This window comes from Cricetulus griseus, chromosome 8, assembly GCF_003668045.3.
Source record: "Cricetulus griseus strain 17A/GY chromosome 8, alternate assembly CriGri-PICRH-1.0, whole genome shotgun sequence".
Classification (NCBI taxonomy): Eukaryota; Metazoa; Chordata; class Mammalia; order Rodentia; family Cricetidae; genus Cricetulus; species Cricetulus griseus.
The window spans coordinates 85,928,627-85,947,793 of NC_048601.1; the positions used below are offsets into that span (position 1 = coordinate 85,928,627).

The following is a 19,167-nucleotide window of genomic DNA, read 5'->3' on the forward strand; positions in this document are numbered from 1 at the left end:
ACATCGTGGGCTTCATACAGCAGCACCCTCTCAGGATCCCTCCTGAATGCGAGAGGAAAATGTCATCCTCCTCCATCAGACACATCTACATACCTGCAGGCTAGCCTTTCTGTTCCCAGTGCATAGGAAAGGAAGCCCAGATAGATGAGCAGATCCTTCCTACAACGAAGGATCACAGGGCATCCTTGAGCCACAAGCAAAGTCAGGAACAAAGGAAATGGAACCTGGCCATCAGTCCAAGTGGGCAGAGGCTAGAGCAGTGGTTCTCAACCGTTCCAATGCTGCCACCCTTTAAAACAATTCCTCATATTGTGGTGACCCCAGCCGTGAAAGTATTTCCATTGCTACTTCATAACCGTAATTGTGCTACTGTTAGAAATCATCAATCATAAATATCTGATATGCAAGACATCTGATATGCAGCCCGTGTGGAAGGGTAATTTGACTCCCAGGTTAAGAACCACTGGGCTAGACAGAAAGAGAAATCAGAGCTCTTGGGGCAGCAGGAGAAAGGAGAGGGCTGTGTAGTAGAGGCAGGGTTTCTGGCTAGGGTAGAGCTGGGCTCTGCAGAACATGGCTGCTGTGGTAGACCAAGTCGAAGAAGGCTTGTATGCCGACACACACTGTGTATACTTCTTCCTGTCCTAATAAATCCCCCACCCCGTCAGTCAGCAAAGAAGTCCCTGAGGACAGCGCCTGTTCTCTCTCTCTCTCTCTCTCTCTCTCTCTCTCTCTCTCTCTCTCTCTCTCTCTCTCCTTCCTCTTGTCAAGAATGGGCTGGAATATGATAGAGGGTGAGGATGTGTGGCATGGAGAGAGGGCAGCTGGCAGTAGTTTCAGACATAGAAGGACATACATTAGTATTTGAATGGGAAATACCCCATAAGCTCATACATTTGAACACCTGATCCCTAGATAGCACTGTCGGTGGCGAGTGGCGGGCTGTAGAAACTTCAGAGGGAGGCCTTGGTGGAAGTAGTGGCTCACTGGAGAATGGGTGTTATGGGTCACAGCCTGACCTGAGTCTCACTCTGGCCAGAGCCCCTGTCTTCCTGACTACTGGTGCAAAGAAACCAACCAACCCAGCTGTCCCAGGTAAGAACGTTCACTCCCACCATAGTGAAGCCTTAAACTGTCAGCGGAAATAAGTTCTCTTTCCCTTAAGTTGCTTCTTTCTGGTATTTGTTCATGGTGATGAAAAGAGTAACAAACTGGGACACAAACAGGAGAAAAAAGGAGAAAGATGTAAAGCTGGGGACACCCCACCTCTCCAAAAAAAGACAGAGATTCAAGCAATTTCCAGACCAAGCCCAGAGAAGGCTAACAGGCACAGAGCTGTTCACGCTTGTTTGACATCAGGGAAAAGGGACCAACAGTGTGCTGCCACTTTACACCCATTTAGCTTGTAAACATTAAAAGGAAGGGGAATGCCAAGTGTTCATGTGGCTGCAGGGATTGCCAAACAGCAAGGGCTGCTAGGGTGCTGATTCACAAGCCCACAATCTGGCAGTACTGAATCCTATCAAGAGGGGAGGGTGACTGATGCCCCAGGGCTCTCTTCCTGATGTGAGTCCCAGAGAAAGGCTTGTCTGACAGTCCTTGGAAGGACAGGCAGATGGGTGCTCACCTAGAGGGAGGAGGACTGGTTAATGCCATGGGCAATGGTGGCAGGTGGCATGGTATAGTCAAAATGGGGGACCAGATGTACACACAGAAATGCAGAGGAGCTCTTAAAAGCACAGTGCTGGGGGAAATGGCTAGTGGCAGGATGAGACACATAATGGATAGCATTTATTTAAATTCAAACACAGACTCGTAGCACACTCCACATTGGCGAGACACGCAGAAATGCAAAGATTCACGTCTTGGCCTGTGGAAGGCGTGGGATGGGAGTGGGGGTTAAGACAAAAGAGAGTGCTTTTACAAAATAAATAAAACATGAGAATTCTTGTAGAGACAAATGGTGATAAGGCAGCTGGAGCCAAAGGATGAGGAATGCACCGGAAGTGCAAATAATGGCTGCTATAAGAGCTCCCTTTTGGAACCACATTGACTCAACCACGGATCATTCGTGTACAAGCTTATTGGTTTCTCTGGGCCTTGGGCAACAGCCCTAGATGGCAGGAAAGAACAGATGGGGGCAAAGACAGTAATGAGAAAGTCAGAGGTTGACGTACAGGGACCTAGGAAAGGCAGATGCTGAGAACAGGAGGGAGCATCGCCTTGCCCATGGTGCCCATGGTGGCATGGCAGTTTGAGTACAGGGATGGCTGGTCTAGCACTCTGAGGTCAGCACCTTCACTCTCGATCGGGGAGGTGTGGTCCAATCAGTGCAGGTCCTACGAGCCGGCAGAAGTTCAGGATCGTGGCCATACCATTTGCGTGAAATCTCCGTCCTCACCTCCACAGACAAAGGAGAGAACGTTAGAAAGGTCCCACTGCCGCTGCTCAGCTGGACCCCAGAAGACTAAAGGTGCAGGGAGAGATGATAGAGGAGAAACAGTGTAGGCGAGGAAAGCCTGGTCAAGTGCAGCCTCTGGAGGACAGTGCTCCCCCCTTCCTTGGAGTATTTCTGGCATTTGCCTTTAACACTTTCTCTTTCTATCAGCACTGCTCTGTCTGAGGCCAGTCAAACACGTGGGTGCCCTCTGTGCCTCCTGACCCAATAACCAGATGGTCCTCTCTGAGTGACTTTGATCCACCCTTGTCTTAAAGTTCAAGTCCTGGAGAAAAGTGGATGTGGCTGAAGAGAGAGCGCTGGGAGGAGGGAGAGGGGCAGTTTGTATCTGTGTCTGGCTGAGGGATAGAGGGAGCAGAGAGACATTCTGCCTGATAGCTAGTCTGGGGCTGTATGAGGGAGAAAGGGGACACTGGTCCCTGTTCTGGGAAGAAAGAGCTTCCCAGAACTGCCCTGAAAGTAGAAGGTGTAATTGAAAGGAACTGAGTTCCCTGCTACCAAAAGTAAGTGACCACTCGTGTCCAAATAAAACAGAACCCATCACAATTTACTTTCTGTCTGAACTCCTTTCCCAGGCTGAACTCACCTCAGTGGGATTACTTCTTACCCCACCCCTTCCAGGGCTCCCAGGACCCATGGGACTGCTATATATCACAGATAAGGCTGAGTAAGCCTCAGAGACTAGGTTGGGTGTACTGAGAGTCAGAGAGGGAGAAGGTCAATTGGGGACAGAGGTGGCAGAAAGAACAGGATGTATAGACAGATGGATAGAAAGAAAGATGAGTGGGTGGGCAGATTAGAGGAAGAATAAAAGGGAGGGAGGAAGGAAGGAAGGAAGGAAGGAAGGAAGGAAGGAAGGAAGGAAGGAAGGAAGGAAGGAAGGAAGGACTTTCTCAACAGTAGAGAAATAGGGCAGGAGTTGGCCAGGTCTCATCCAATCAAGCACCCATGGCAAATACAGGGCCATCAGGAGGATCCGTGACCCTGCATGTGCACACTGCCAGAGTCCTGGAGGGTCTGGACTCGGCTGCATTCTCCCTGTCTCCATACAGCAAGGCTTTCACAGGAGGAGAACCCACAGTATCTTCGGGGTGACCGTCTCTTCTCAGCAGCCCGTCTTCTCCTGTAGTCCCACGTGTGCCATGGCCTTTATTCTGTCTTCTTGCTCCACCTCTGCCTTCCACTTCTGGCATCTTAGTCCAGATTCCCTTTCTTCTGAGTTTTTCTGTTTCCTGTTCTGCTCTGGCTCTTCCCATCTCTGTGTCTGATGCTTTTCCCCCCAGTTCCTTCTATATCAACCTCTGACTTTCCTGGTTCCTGTCTCTGATCTTTCATTCTCTGTCCACCAACTGAGTTACCTTGTCCTCCACCCTTCCTTGGCTCCTGAAAGGCCTCCTCCATGTCATGAGTTGGTAGTAGCACCTATCCCAGCTCAGAGTAGGGATGTGTACAAGGTGTTTAGACAGTATTCAGGTTCAAATTGATTCAAGAGCTCAGGACCTGTTCCCACAAGGGATCACAAGAGTGGAGGATTATGGGATTCAGCCTAGCTGGGATTTACAGGGCTGGGGGAAAAAAAAGAAGACTGAGGAGAAATTCTACATGTTGAGTAAAGGTGAGCCATTGGGAGCACACATACCTCTTGGTTGAGGAAGCAGTAGAGGACAGCAACAATGAAGCCCTGTGGAATCAAAGAGGAAGCAAGGACGCTTTAGCTTAACCTTGAAACTTGGCAGTCTATTGCTTTCTCCCTCACTCACCACTCACTGTGCACCAGACATGCCAAGTCATGTCTGCCGGGGTTGTGTAGATAGCCCCATCTCACTGTGCATCTTTATTTTTGTATCTGCATTAAAGAGTACACAACCTGATACATGATAGATACTCAGTTGAAAAGATATGATGGATAAATAAATGGATGGATGGATGAATGGACATATGGGAAAGAGGAAGGAAGGAAGGAAGGAAGGATGGAAGGAAGGAAGGAAGGAACGAAGGAGAGATGGATAGGTGGGTGGACATATGGATGGATGGATGGATGGATGGATGGATGGATGGATGGATGGGCAGATGAATGTAAAGAAGGATAACCATATGGCCAAGTGGACAGAATGAAGGAGGACTAGATGAAGGACTGATATATGGATGGATGTTAGACGGGAGCATGGGTGGGTAGATGGATGGATGGAAAGAAGGAAGGACAGATGGCTGATCAATGAATAGATGGAGAAGTGGGGGAGATATGGATAGAAGGCTGGATGAGCAGATGAGTAGAAAGAGGAATTAATGGGTAGGAAAGTGGACTGAAAGAAGAGGAATAAAGGGAATAATGGATCTAGGGATGGGTGGGCAGATAGATGGAAGGATTGATGAAGAGTGGGTGGAAAGATGCAGGAGAGAGTGGGGCAGGTGGAAGGAAGGAGGAAAGAAGGGAAGAAAAGAAAGAAAGAAAATGGAAGGATAGATGGGTGGGTGGGCAGATCAATCAATCAACTGATAATAAATGATGGATGGATGAGTAGGTGGATGGAGAGGTAGATGGGGCTGATTGGAAGGAAGAAATAGTGCTGAATTATTTAATGGATAATAGATGATGGGTGGATGGATGGGTACATGTGTGGGTGAATGAATATCTGGGGATAGACGGATGGATGGATGAGTAGAGAGATGAAAGGGAAAACAGAAGATGGACGGATGGATGGATGGATGGATGGAAAATTGAACCGATGACGTGTAATAGTAGGCCTCACCCTAACATGAAGTTAATCAAGGCCTGCTGTCACAGTCCTTGGAAGGAAGGAATGCCTGTGTGTGGGCGGGGGGGGGGGGTCTCACCTGGAAGGAGCCCAGTCCCAGCTCCAGGGGTAGGCGGATGCCAAGGCCAGCACTGTCAGGCAAGAAGTTGAAGATGATGTAATGAATCCCAAACAGTGGTATAAGGAGAAGTGTTGACTTGGAAAGTCGCCTTGGAGAGGACAATTTCCAGATCATGAGGCTGCCCACCACCATCCACCCTGGAGACTGTCCTCCCCACAAATCTCCGGGCTTCTTTACTTTAAGGCCCGTCCCACTGCTGTGGCCATATGGTTATTCCAGCTACTCCAGAGTCTACATACATCTTTAAAGTCTGGTCCTTCCAGGAAGCCTTCTCTAATTCCCTTTCCCCCATCTAGGTATAATCTCTTTCTCCAGGCCCCCATAGAGACAGATACAGCACTTGTCAGCCATTTGCCATGGTAACTGACAGTTTTGTGTCCCACTTTCCTACACTGTGATCTCATGGGAGGCAGGTGCCAGATCTGTTGTCTCTCTAGGGGACATAAGGAAGAGGACAGGACCAGGGTAATAAATAGCTGCCAGATGAGACAAAAACAAATGTCATCCCCTCCAAATACTTTCCATGAGGGTTCCTCAAATATACAACATGCACACACACACACACACACACACACACACACACACACACACACACACACACACACACAGTACCAGTACTGAGCCCGTGTGTGGAGGCCACCCTGTGCCGGCTCCAGTTTCCTGAGCAGGATGCAAATTATATTGAGAAACAGCCCAAAGTTCACCTGGAAATGAGGCACAGGAAAATGGATGCAAAGGTCAGAGGCAGCACTTGATGGCCCAGCCCCTTTGGTGACTAGGAACCTCAAGCCTGTGAGATGCAAGTCAAAGGAAGACTGAGGGCTCTCCTCCCTCTCTAGCCCTGGCAGCAAGGGTGAGAGTCAGGTCTGGCTACCCCCCTCCAGCCACCTCCCAGGGTCACTCAGGTATAAAGCAGCTGCCTATCACTGGGCAGTTCCTCAGTTGGGAAGAAATCACACAGTCACAGGAGCCATGCCACATCAGAAGTAGGAGCAACTGAGTGCTCACCTGTAGGTACCATCCACTATCACTTACCACCCAGCAAGAGATGCTCTGCAACCCAGACTCAAAGAAACTAGAAAACAGGTCTAGGACCTGTCAAACCAACCAGGGATTGTGGCCCACAGAGGCTGTCAGAGAAGCTAGGCACCAGTTTCCTGATTTCCTTCGGGTAGTCATACCGCCACCCATGCAGGACCATACAATGAAACCTGGAGGCTGTCTGATTAAGACAAAAGACATCAGAGACTGACCCCAACAGAGAGGACTATGGGCCCTTTGATGATCCACCAGTAGAGGGAGCTGTCGTCTAGGTCCCAGCACCTGGGAAAGAAAACAGCCTGTGCTTGAAGGCGCCCGTTTCCTCTCAGTGCTAAAGCCTTCAGCCTCACTCTATCTCACTCTCGTCTGATCTTCTCTCTTAGCCTTTCCATAGGAGAGCCCCAGGGAAGGCTATCTGACTCTTCTCATCCTTGTCCAGACATTCCCCCTCCCGTAAAAGGCCTGCTCAGGGCAGCTCTCCTGAGATACACAGCTCCAGCAGCCTCTCCTGCCTGAGCCCCTGCCCGCTCTGTACTACCAGCAGCCTGTGCACCTGTGACACTCTAAGCTAGGGTTTCTATCTTCCTCCTCTTCCTCCTCCTCCTCCTCCTCCTCCTCCTCCTTAGATGGTCTTCCACATGCCCGGCTGACAGCTTGGAGGTAAGGGGTTGCTCTACTCACGCAGTGTCCTCGAAAGCCAGTTTGCAGCCCACCCAGGTACCAGTGCATAGCACAGGGAGCCCTGCGGGTGAGCAACACTGGGGTGAGCGAGTGCCCAACATCCTTTGCTTTGAGTTTAGCCCCCACCTCCCACCAGTCTGTTAGCCATGTGCAGACGGCAATGGTGGGGACCAGACAATGGCTTAGGGAGATCTGGTCTACTTCCCAATGCTCAGTACGGGACAGTGACCCATCCCTTCCTCTCCCTGGGCCTCAGGGCCCCCCACAATGAGAAAGACCTCTTTATGAGCTCCTGGGCCTTCCCAGCCTCCACCTCTCCTATGGGGGCCAATGAGCCCTTGATGCTTACCCCAGCCAGCAAGAACCAGCCACCAGAAAGCTGGTTTGGACCTGGGCGATGTGGAGGCCAACAGGCAGCTCAGATAGACAGCTTCTGCCAGCAGCCAGCTGAAGTTGGTCATGGTGGCAAAATGGGAGATGGCCACAGAGACCTTACACAGGATCTGGAAGCAGGGGGCTGATGCTTCAGAGCTTTGGCCCCCACTTCAGTCCCCATTGGGGCTCTTTCACCCCAGTGAGACCCAAACCCACAGGTCCCTCCCCTCCACTCTGGGCTGGACCACTCCATTCCTTGGTCTGTCCCAAAAGGAATTTGACAGTATATTTGTGATGGACAGAGGACATACAGGTTCATGTGTACCCTCTGTCAAAAATGTAAACCACCTCAGCCTCAGTGTTTTCTGTGCAAGGAAGAACTCCAGGATCTCTCATGGCCTTGTCTCAGGGTCACTAAGACCTGCTCTCTTTCCTATGCCCTTCCTAAGCTGAAGTTCCTCTTTAGAGTGATAACCATGGCCTGGTTATCCATGCACAGCTCTGGTCTGCGAATATAGAATGTTGTCATTGTGCATGTGACCATCTGCATTGCTCCCTCACCTACCTATGTAGGCCACAGTATCGCCTCTGAGCCAGCCCAGCTGCCTCTATCCATTCCCTGACTGTGTGGATGGGTGACCTGGTCAGATGCCCCTTGTTAACAAAATGGGATTAAAGTGAGGCTTTCAAGGCATTTTAAGATCAAAGGAGATAATACATGCAAAGTACTTGGTGTGCTGCCCGGCCTAAATAAGAGCACCTCACATTCAGTAATCAATTCATTAATTAAATCAGACCACTTGTTGCTCTGGGAAGTCACTTGTCCATTCATTTCCAGAACACTTTCAAAGACCTTGAGCTCTGACCCAGTCAGTTTCCAATCTGTTCCTCTCCTCTCCTTCCCCTGCCCCTCCACGTGCAACTTTCAGTTCGTTGGTTCTGCCCCAGACTCTCCTGCCGTTGCGAGCGTTCTCCCTGTCTCTCCAAGGCCACCTCCTCCTTGAAGCCTTTTGTTGTCTTAGTTCTCAGTTTTCTCCACCCACTGGTCCCCAGATCTGGGTGCTTTCTGTCCCCTAGGTGCTCCTGGACACATTAAAGGCAATGAAATGACTGGATGGGCACAGGAGCTGCTGTGGCCAGCTCAGACGGGAGCATGGAGGAAAGAGGAATGGTGGCCCGGCAACAGGGAGCAGCTGAGACTGACACCGTGATCTTGAGTGTGTGGGGGAAACTTGAGGCTTCCTTCAACTGTCACTGGCCATGAGTACAGGGTCAGCCTGTGTGGCTGTGCCTGTGCCCTCTCCCCCCTGCCCCAAGGCCCTCCGGCCACAGCGTTTACAGTGGACAAGCCGCAGTGGTCCATGCTATCACCCTGGAAGAGGGCAGCATCCTTCAGGAACACAGCACTGGCCTTGAGGATGAAGGTGGCAAACAGCTGCATGTGGATGTAGTTCCGAGGGCAGTGGAGCCTCCTGAGGGGACAGGAGAGAGGAATAGAGGGGTCTGGCTGCAAAAGAGCTTCCAGCGCCCTATAATAGGCCTGGCATGGCTGGGTAGCTAGGCAGAAATGAGCACATTCAAAGCAGCCAATGCCACATCAAATAAAATCAAACCCAAAGAACTGAGTAGAAGCAAACAGTATGTCAGTCTGACCCCGAAGGTCAGCAGGCCGGCATCCTCCTGGGCTAGGTTCAAGTACAGGAGCAAGGTGACTAGAACCCCGCCTTCAGATAGCAATGTAATTGTGGGTGCGGAGGCGGCCACAGCCTAGCAGACCTAGGGAAGGCTCTAGGTAATCAGAGGCACAGCCCCATGGGAAATTCAGCCTTTCCAGGCTGGAAAGCCATTGCATCCAGTAGTAAGGGCTGAGCATGGGGCGTGGGCTTGGTGGTAGAGCCCATGCAGAGGACCCTGGATTCAATCCCCAATCCTGAAACCCAAACCAAAAGGTACTATACTGCTCAGAAGGTTGCAACCATCAATGGGTGTCATACGGGGACAAGGAGGATTCTTCCAGTGTTGGCAGAGTGAACACACCAAGAAAAAGAAGGCACTGCAAACAGACTGAGCTCCATATGAGCAAAGGTGTGGCCACAGAACTGAGTTGTGGCATGTGTGGAGATGACCCACACATTGGCAAAAAGGCAAGATGTCACCAGTGGTCCACTCGCCTAGATCTGAGCCCAGCTTTGAGCCCCTCCCGACCATCCAGGCAAAGAACTAGCCTTGGCCCCCAGACAGGAGGGAGTCAATGAAGCTTACCGAGCACGTGACAAGGATAGCAAACCTGAGAGCAACCAGGATGGCAATAGCCACGCAGAGGGCTACGATGGAGATGCTGTGGCCTGTGGTGTAGATGACCTTCACAGTGGAGAAGTAAGACTTCTGGGGACAATAGAAGCAGAAGGAAGGCTGTCAGTCAAGCAGGTGGTCTGCAGCTCACCACAGCCCAGTCACCGATGAGTAGCACAGAAAGTCCCATGTTGGACTGAGCCTGCAGGTGGAGGTGTGTAGCATTCATGGTCGCATTGGGAGTGGGGAGAGGAGGCAGAAATCGCCTCCCTGGAGAGTAACTAAAGCCCAAGAAGAAACTGGGCTTGGTTACTGACACCTGCTAGCTACCCGTTTGAGAACACAATCACCCCCAGGTAAAGGTGACATCCAGGATACCAGAAACAGCCACAGGCAGGCAGGAAAAAGGCTCTTTGGGGCCCAAGCGTTTGAATCAGTCAGAGCTGGGGTGTAATAGGGCCAGGTAGTGCCTCTACTCCGGCTCTGCTGTTCATGTCAGGCCACCCCTGTGCCTCTCTGTATCTACATCGGAAAGATAAGCACACCCATGCTTATGCTCTTACTTAGGGCTGAGGGCAATGGGATGGTGAGTGTGGATAGGCCCTGTGAAGACCCTGCTCTGTGGACAGTGTGAGGTGTGCTGCCCATGACACAGTCCAGTGCACTGTCCTACTGGCTGAGGACTAGAGAGAGCAAGCGCTTCTTGCCTAGCACAGCCAGCAGTCTTTGCTTCCTCTGAAATAACTAAAGCCCCTGCCTTTCTCCCTCAAAGCAAGTAGCCCAAGTGTCACCCTTGAGTTAATGGGTCACGTTCTCTAGGCACTTTACTGCCATCTGCTGGACAACTTCTGTAACTACTATGCTCACATGATGGCTTTGGTGGGAATGGCAGCCACCTACCAAGATAGTAATCCATCACCTTTACCAATATTTGTGGTCACCTTCCCCCAAGATGCTGGGAGCAGCTTACCTCCTCAGTTAGCAGCTCCAAGGGCACAGGGCAGGCTACAGGGTATGGCGGGAAGATATCAGACCAGCCAGTGATGGTGCAGTCCCTTTTCACAGCCCCTAGAGGTGAGCAAGAGTCTCCTCTCATTACAGAATTCCTCCCTTTCCCAGGACATGGTGGGAGGGCCTGGCTGTCAATCAAAGTGCCGCGGGTTAGGTGTGCACAAGGAGTGCTTAAACATGGGGAGAGAAGAGTCCTCCTCTCTAGAGGCCAGGGTTCCAGATCATCCTGGTCTGCTCTGGCCTCCAAGAAACCTGTTGAACAGTATTCATTGGAGGAACACAGAGTGGAATGATGGACCTCTACATCCTAAGGGTAGGAGGCAAGAAAACAGACACCCTCTGCCCCATAAAAAAGGAGGAAGACCAGGCTGTGAAGTAGAGGAGGTGGTGCCCCCAACTCTCTTCAGCATGATACCACCTCCTGGTAACAGCCACAGAGCGCTGGCTGGATGACAGCCGCACCCCCACCCCATGCTCTCACTGATGCTGCACTGAGAGGTTGGTGTTATCAGTCCTTATTCAAGATGACTTAACTTTTCAGGGTAACACTAGAAGAGAGAAGGTGACACTCAAATCCAGGACGTCTGTCACCAATCGGTGATGTGTTTTGGGTTCAAAAAAGGACCACCTGCTCCCTACCCCTGCCATCTCTAGGCCACTCACCTGGCTCTGAGCTGAAGTGAGAGAAGAAGTCGGGGCAAGGGAGGGCCACCCACTGGCCAGAGCCTGTCGGAGGCCAGCACAGCAGCCCATCCCAGGTCCCAGGGCAGCCTAGGTGGAGAAGAAGGAGATTCAGAGTGACCTCAGAGGGAAGCTGACATGGTATGCTAAAGGACAGCACTGGAGGAGATGTCAGCATCAGGGTGGATCCATCCCCCACCCCTTCATACCCAGGGAGGTGTTGTTGGTCCCCTCTGCCACCTGAAGACACGCAAGCTCATCCTCTCTCAGCTGTGTGATGAAGTCACATTCTGGGTGGAGGTGACCCAGTGCCTATGAGAAATAGTGACAGGGTGAGCCAAGCCCACTGGTGGCCTCCGGCTCTCTAGCTCTAGTGATATAAAGGCAGAGAGCAGGCCTGGTATATTGTTGTGCCCCGATTCTGAGGACCCATCTGTCCCAGCAGTATCAAGGCATATTTGATGGGTAGTGGGGCATGAAGAAGGAGGGAGTGGGAGAAAGAGGGCAAAAGTTCAGAGATAAGGGAGGAAAGGGAGCAAAAGAAAGGGGGACATGAAGGGAAAGAACAGAGGGGGGCAGAGAGAGGAGGAAAGAAGGGAGGGATGGATGCACTTTCCTAGCCCATGGCAGTGAATTCTAAGACACCTTAAAGAAAGCCATTTAGAGAATCCACAGATGGGACATTGCAGTCCCTAACATGGCCCTTTCTCCCCCCATCCCTCCATACTTCTAGGCCTTGCAAGTGTTTCTGCATAAGCAACCCTTGTAGGTAGAACAATGGTCCCCAAAGATGTCCATTTCCCAGTCCACAAAACCTGACACAACTAAGGCACTTAGCATATATGATCTCCAAGCAGGAAGATGTCCTTGATTATCTGAGCGGGACCAGAGCCATCACAAGGGGGCACAAAGATCAAGTCAGAGAGGACATGATGAAAGGAGCTATTGTACTTATTGAAGATGAAGAAATGCCTCAGCCAAGCAAGGAGACTCCAGAAGGACCACAGCCCTGCCAAACACTTGGGTTTAGCCCATTGAAAAGCATGTTGGGCTGTGGATGTGTCTCAGGCAAGTTACACGAGGAAATGTGTAAACTAGTAAGTGGGGAATATACAGGAGGCTGGGGGAGAGAGAAGACAATAGCACCTGACTGAGATAAAGGAACAATGAACAGGAAGGAAGGAGGTCCTGGGAGAGGGGGTACTAGCTGGAGGGCTGGTGGAGTGGATGAGTGTTCAGACAGACACACGGACAATGCGATAAGGGAAGATGGACACATATGGATGCATGGAGGAGGTATAATGGATGATAAGGGTCCTGTATCAGGGTGGCGGAGTTGATCATTAGATGGATAGAAGGATGCTGCCTTCATGTGTGGCTTGGTGATCATAAAGATAGAAGATTGGTACCTCCCGGAGCCTGGGAGACCACAAGGAATGGTCTCTAAGTTTATCTGGACATCTGTGTTTCTGAAGGGTGATTCAGAGGCCATCTGGAACCCAAGTGCTCCAGGCTAGGCAGAGATCTGGGGTATGACTAGGATTTGGCATTTGACCTTTTCTTTAGAGAGCTAGAATCCCTAATATCTCTCAAGACTTACCCAAATGCCTTTGCAAGATCCCTCCCTCCCTCCCTCCCTCCCTCCCTCCCTCCCTCCCTCCCTCCCTCCCTCCTTCCTTCCCCCCTCCTCTCTCTCTCTCCCTCTCTCTCTCTCTCCCTCCTCCCCTCTCTCTCTCTTTCTCTCTTCTCTTCCTCTCTCTCTCTCTCTCTCTCTCTCTCTCTCTCTCACACACACACACACACTGGTCCTTTCCCTGACCCGACTAACTGCTCACCTCAAGGTTTGGAAGAAGACAGTGGTCAACTCTAGTCCCGAATCTGGTATCTACCCTAGCTGCTGAACAACAGGTTTGGGTCTAGGGTTCCCTCCCCTAAATGAAGCTTTGGTGCTATGTACACAGAGTAGAGTGTGAGCCCTTCGTACCATATAGGGAGCTCGTGGACGTTATCTGCATGACACCCACGTGGCAGCCCTTGACAAGCCAGATCGCTCATCCCCCACCACCTCCTAGAGGCATGGCAGCCCCCTGTAGACTGCACTATAATTCTCAGTGTAGCCCAGACTAACATCAAACTCATCATAATACTCTTGCCTCTGCCTCACTCAAGTTTCTCTTTTTACAGAGACAAATGAAGTCTCAAGTGTCACACAATTCACTTCATGGTCCCCAGATGCCAGCATCTTGAGCAAAGGGCAGTGAGGTACTAGAATGGATGGTCACTCTGGCAAATCAGTAGAGGAAGAAGGCAGCCTCAGTCCCCATGTGCTCCTGCTAGTGTCTTGTGGCTCCTCCCCTCTGGGCCCTCGATGCTACTTTCAGCGACCCAGAAAGTCTGCTGGGAAGTTTCTGCACACTCAGGGAAACCTGTACTCCTGACTGGCCCACACCCTGATGCACAAGCCAGAGAGCAGTGGCTGGTTTCTGAAGCCTCTCCAATCCTGGCATCACCAAAGGCAGAGTCACCAACTGCCATAGCTAGAAGAGCTAATTCCTCAGGCCCCACAGAGTTCCTGGCCACACTCCCTTCAAGGAAACATCCATGCTGGAGGTGGCTGAGGAGACAGGAGAGAGGACAACAAGAAGGTGTTGGTTCTTTTTGAGAAGAAATGGTTGGCAGCCTGGAAGTGTGTGGCTTAGAGAAGGGACAGGCTCGGGTGTGACATGGAGGCCATATCTGGGCTCAACTATCCCAAGATGGAAACTCCCAGCATGTGTCTCTAGGGCCCCCAGAGGACACAGATACGACGTGGGCAAGGGAACAAGGAGACATCTCACTTCAAGGCAGAGTCTGAGACTAGTCAAGGGAAGAAAGGAGAAAGCCAGCAGACTGAGGAGTTCCTCAGCCACAGCCTGCCACCACCCAGCTGGAGAAGAAAAGAGAAGGAGGCCTGAGCTGGCTACTTACAACTCCCAACAGGTTCAGCAAGCAGAGGACGCAGGTGTCCCACAACAGGCAGTCCATGGCAGCGATGCCTGCGCTCAGCCTCAATGAGCCTTGGCCCTTTTCCCTCCCAGACTGTCTCTACTGATGCCACCTAGGTGCACCTTCTGTTACCTCCCCTTCCCAGGAACTGTGTAGGCAGGGCCAACAGCAGGGACACCCAGCTGAATATTGAGCAGAATGGTGGGACATTGTGTTACTGCTAGCTCTAGATGGGACTCTGTGTCCTCAGCAGGGGGTGGCTGAGCTCTGATACACCACCTCACTCTGCCTCTGTGTCTGAGTGCACCTGTCCCATGCCTGAATGTACCTGTCCTGACAGCAAGAATCCAGAGGGCACAGATAGGATACCAGAGAAGTGACAACCACAGGACACTGTTACACTTAATACACTTTCCTGTCATTTTCTGAGTCCAGTTCCCCGTGGTCTTACCTGGAAGTATAGGATGGTCCTATACCTGCACCAGAATGAAGGGACCTCAGAAAACAAGAAGGTGACCCAGATCTGCCTTTATGGAGCCCCAGGTCTGTTGACGCCCCCAGTCTCTTCTAAGGGTCTAGAGGGTGAGCTCAAAGCTGAGGGGACCCAGAAAAAGTGGGGCGGGTGACAGTGGAGCCTGGAATGTTTGAATGAGCCTTATGAAAAATGGCCATAAGAGTCTGGGGTGTGGCTCAATGGTAAAGCATTTGCTCAACATGTGTGCGGCTCTGGGTTTAAATCTCTGCCACCACAAATGAAGAAACTGTCATTAAACACAGTTTATGCTGACCAAGAATGTGCCACATTATTTACCTGATAGGGACACAAAGATAATGAGATCTTCTGCATCATCAAGGCTCCCAACTACACATGGGGCTAAACAAAGTTTCTCAATAATCCTCCTGTCCAGAGTGGAAATGGAAGCTAACTGGAGACCTCTTAAAGGGGTCCCTGGAGCTGGGACATTCAAGAGGGGCACAGCATCCATCTTCCATTGTAGGAGTGAAGAGACCCACTCTTTATTTTGACTTCAAAACGCAAGCGCTCGATTGGCCAGGCTAATAATGACAGTGTCCTAAGCCAGACTAGATCTTGCTCAGCATTTGCAGACTGAAAGTGAATGTCACCTTGAACAACCCTGAATGATGGGGGGAACTAAGGGGTCTTGATCACTGAGTGGCCATCTCAATTTACAGAGCTGCTGGGCTGTATGCTGGGGGTGCCAGATGTGTTTCTAGTGAATTTGTGTCATGAATGTGGAAAGCTTCCCGCCACCACATCTGCATTTAGGAGTCATTTGACATCAGCAGGGCTTTATTTTTCCACTCTTAGTCGTTGTCAACAAAATGCTGAAAATATTTTCTACACATGTTGCCCAGCGTGGGTGGCACACAGGAAGAAATCAAGGGCTATAGAGAAGGCATGACGAAAAGGGGACAGAGGCCACTGCACTGAGGAAATACATAATTATGAATCGTGTTTCATAATTAGCATCTCTCCCACCAGCATTAGTAGCATTAATTATTGATACCAAGAACTCAGAGCAGTTCATGTTATTTAAATGAGTGGCACTTAGCAGAGAAACTTTGCCCCCCGCCCCCCGCAGGGAGACATTTAACAATGTCTGGCAGTATGTTTTACTACCACAGGCACACAAAGATAAGCCCAGCCGGAAGGGTCTGCAGTTTCTGCTTCCCCACGCACTTCCCAGGACAGTCCTTAGAACACACTGGTGTTGTGCATCACCCAGGGTGTGAGTTGCCTCCATCTGCCATACATGCTTGCTGGGTTTCTGCCCTCCCCCAGTAAAAAGTGGGGTGTTCTAATTTGGGTTACTATTGCTGTGATGAAACTTCGTGACCAAAGCAACTTGGGGGAGAAAGGGTTTGTTTGGCTTACACTGCCAGGCAACAGCTCATCACTAAGGGAGTCAGGACAGAAACTCAAACAGGGCAGGAACCTGGAAGCAAGAACTGATGCAGAAGCCATGGAGGGGTGCTGCTTACTGGCTTGCTCCCCATGGTTTTCTCAGTCTGCTACACAGGGCTACTAACTGGGGGTAGCACCTCTCACTATGGGCTGGGCTCTCCCACATCAATCACTAATTTAAAAAATGCCCTTCAGGCTTTCCTACAGCCAGATCTTGTGGCAACATTATCTCAATGGAAGCTATTTCCTCTCAGATGACTTCAGTCAAGTTGAGATAACACTATCCAACATACAGACTTAACACTAGAACCTTTCATATAGACAGAGAGACAAGAAAAGACACGAAGAGCCTTCATCTAAAGCCTTGCTCTCAATGGACAATAACTAGCATGTCTAAGAGTGGACCATCAACAAAGCTGGCACAACAGATCCTTTGTATCAAAAGAGATCAGATCTCTAGCTCACAATTGTGAAATATAAATTTGAAAATATTTAAACCCCTAACTATAACATGGTAGAATAATAAGAACTTTGTGAAAACAGAAATTCACAACATGATTTAGAATAAGAAGACTTTCTTACATAATCAAATACAACTATAAGGGAAGTATCGGTAAAGCTGACCGTATGAACATTGAGATAAATGCATGCTCAAGAAAGGACACTGGATGAAAATGAAACCCAAATTCCACACCAGAAGAACACTTGCCAGCAATACTGACAAGTAGAAGCATAGCTTTCAAAACTTACACACCAGTAATAACAGAAATGCAACAGAAAACTGAGCTAAGGTTATATACCTTTGTTACAATAAATCTTTCCGCCAAAAGCTGCTGAGCCCCACCGCCACGTGTGTGCTTTACACCAGCCACCTGCCTGAGTTAGGGCCCAAATGAATACACAGCAACTTGTATTAGGTTCAAAGCTGCTTGGCCAATGACTAGGATTCTCATCTGTTAGCTCAGTCTTAACTACCATAAATCTATATATGTTATAAGACTTTTCTTATTGGACGCCTTAATGGCGTCCCTCCTTGCCAGTGGATCACATTGTGCCGCTGGAGCAGGAGCGGAGGGGAAAAGGGCATACTTCCTGTTTCCTCGCTTAGATATGAGTCTCCTTGCCATGTCACTTCCTACCTGGATCATCACTTCTCTACCACATTTCCCAGAATCCTCTTTGACTCCTAGTCCTTGCTTGCCATTGGCCGAACAGTATTTTATTTAACAATCAATAAGATAAGCATACACAGTACATTCCCCATCATACCTTGAAGGACCAAAAATTAAAATTAATAAGTTTAAAAACCTAGGCCCTGAAAAGGGAACTTCTAATGACCTGGAATGTCATGGCTGGCACCTGAGCCCTGCTCTCACAGAAGGAGAGGTGCCCCTCCACCACTTGGGTCAAAATTCCAATGTTTGCTAATTGCTGCTAGTAAGGCTGTAAAGATCCCTGGGCCCAGGGGATAACTGACAGACCCTGTGACCCTGTAACCCTGAAACACTGTGCCCTGTCTTATCTTATTCAAATGTATCTTGCTTAAAATATATAGTTACTGCTTTACACTGTATTTTGTATAACCTTAAGTAACCATGGAAACTCTGAAATTTGTGGCCTTCAACCTTATGGTCTGTCCTTTAAAAGCTTCTCTTTATGGCTGGTTGGAATCTCATTTCCCCACCATGGAGTAGATTCAAGCTGGCCAGCTTGAGAAATAAAAAGAAACCTTTGCTTTTGCATCAGAAGTGTCAGCTCCTTGGGTTGGTCTCTGGAGCACCACAAACCTGTCACAACAACCTATGTAATTGAGAAAAGTAAAACATATATACCACTGAACAGATGAGAAGAAGATATTAACGTTAATAGTAGAACTCAAGAAAATTAAAAATACTAAGTTACCCCTTATTTATATTGTCCTGATGGGGAATGTACTGTGTATGTTTATCTTATTGATTGTTAAATAAAATACTGTTTGGCCAATGAGACAGCAAGTTAGATGGGACTAGGAGTCAAAGAGGATTCTGGGAAATGTAGTAGAGAAGTGGTGATCCAGGCAGGAAGTGACATTGCAAGGAGACTCATATTTAAAGAAGGAGAAACAGGAAGCATCCCTTTTATCCCTTCTGATCCTGCTACAGAGGCATGATGTGATCCACCGGCAAGGAGGGACGCCAATAAGGCATCCGATAAGATAAGTCATATAAAATATATAGGTTTATGATAGTTAAGACTGAGCTAACAGATGAGAATCCTAGTCATTGGCCAATCAGCTTTGAACCTAATACAAGTCTCTGTGTATTCATTTGGGCCTAACTCGGGCAGGCAGCTGGCATAAAGCTCACACGTGGCGGTGGGGTTCAAGCAGCTTTTGGCAGAAAGATTTATTGTAACATTGTCCTAATCTTATTTTTAAGCTTTATTTTTAATTTGTATGTGTATTGTGGGAACAAGAGTTCCAGTGCCCACGGAGGTCAGAATAGGGAATTGGATCCCCTGGATCCAGAGTTCTATGTGCTTATGAGCCTCCCAACGTGGGTGCTGGGAACGAAATCCAGGTCATCCACAAGAACAGTACACATGTGCTCTTAACCACGGAGCCGTCTTTCTAGCCCCAGCTCAAAACTTTTATGTTTGATTATATACCATTATGGTGATGTGAGGAAATGAGTATCTCTATATCGTGTGTGTGTGTGTGTGTGTGTGTGTGTGTGTGTGTGTGTGTGTGTCTGTGTCTGTGTCTGTGTCTGTGTCTGTGCCTGTGTCTGTGTGTGTGTGAGAGAGAGAGTGTGAAATGGATGAAAATGTTATTGAACAGCTCTGAAAAATAATTTGGTAC

The 19,167-nt window shown here is 49.5% G+C and overlaps 1 protein-coding gene across 1 annotated transcript; it reads right to left on the reverse strand.

Moving 5' to 3' along the window:
* Window positions 1-1,778: 1,778 nt before the first annotated feature.
* Ghrhr (growth hormone releasing hormone receptor) lies at window positions 1,779-14,440 on the reverse strand. Its single transcript, XM_027429697.2, has 13 exons — window positions 14,384-14,440; window positions 11,626-11,728; window positions 11,399-11,506; window positions 10,695-10,792; window positions 9,720-9,817; window positions 8,772-8,904; window positions 7,407-7,560; window positions 7,058-7,118; window positions 6,589-6,658; window positions 5,948-6,039; window positions 5,294-5,423; window positions 4,098-4,139; window positions 1,779-2,401 (listed from the first exon to the last, which is right to left on the reverse strand). The coding sequence occupies exons 1-13, from the start codon at window positions 14,438-14,440 to the stop codon at window positions 2,276-2,278; spliced, it is 1,272 nt and encodes a 423-aa protein (XP_027285498.1). The 3' UTR covers window positions 1,779-2,275.
* Between the last annotated feature and the right edge of the window lie 4,727 nt (window positions 14,441-19,167).

Coding starts and splice junctions, on each gene's coding strand:
- Ghrhr (XM_027429697.2), bottom strand. CDS start 14,440: ATGGACTGCCTGTTGTGGGACACCTGCGTCCTCTGCTTGCTGAACCTG. Junction 8,905..9,719: donor GCCATCCTGGTTGCTCTCAG/GTTTGCTATCCT, acceptor CTGTCCCCTCAG/GAGGCTCCACTGCCCTCGGA. Junction 2,402..4,097: donor ACTGCTTCCTCAACCAAGAG/GTATGTGTGCTC, acceptor TTGTCTGTGGAG/GTGAGGACGGAGATTTCACG.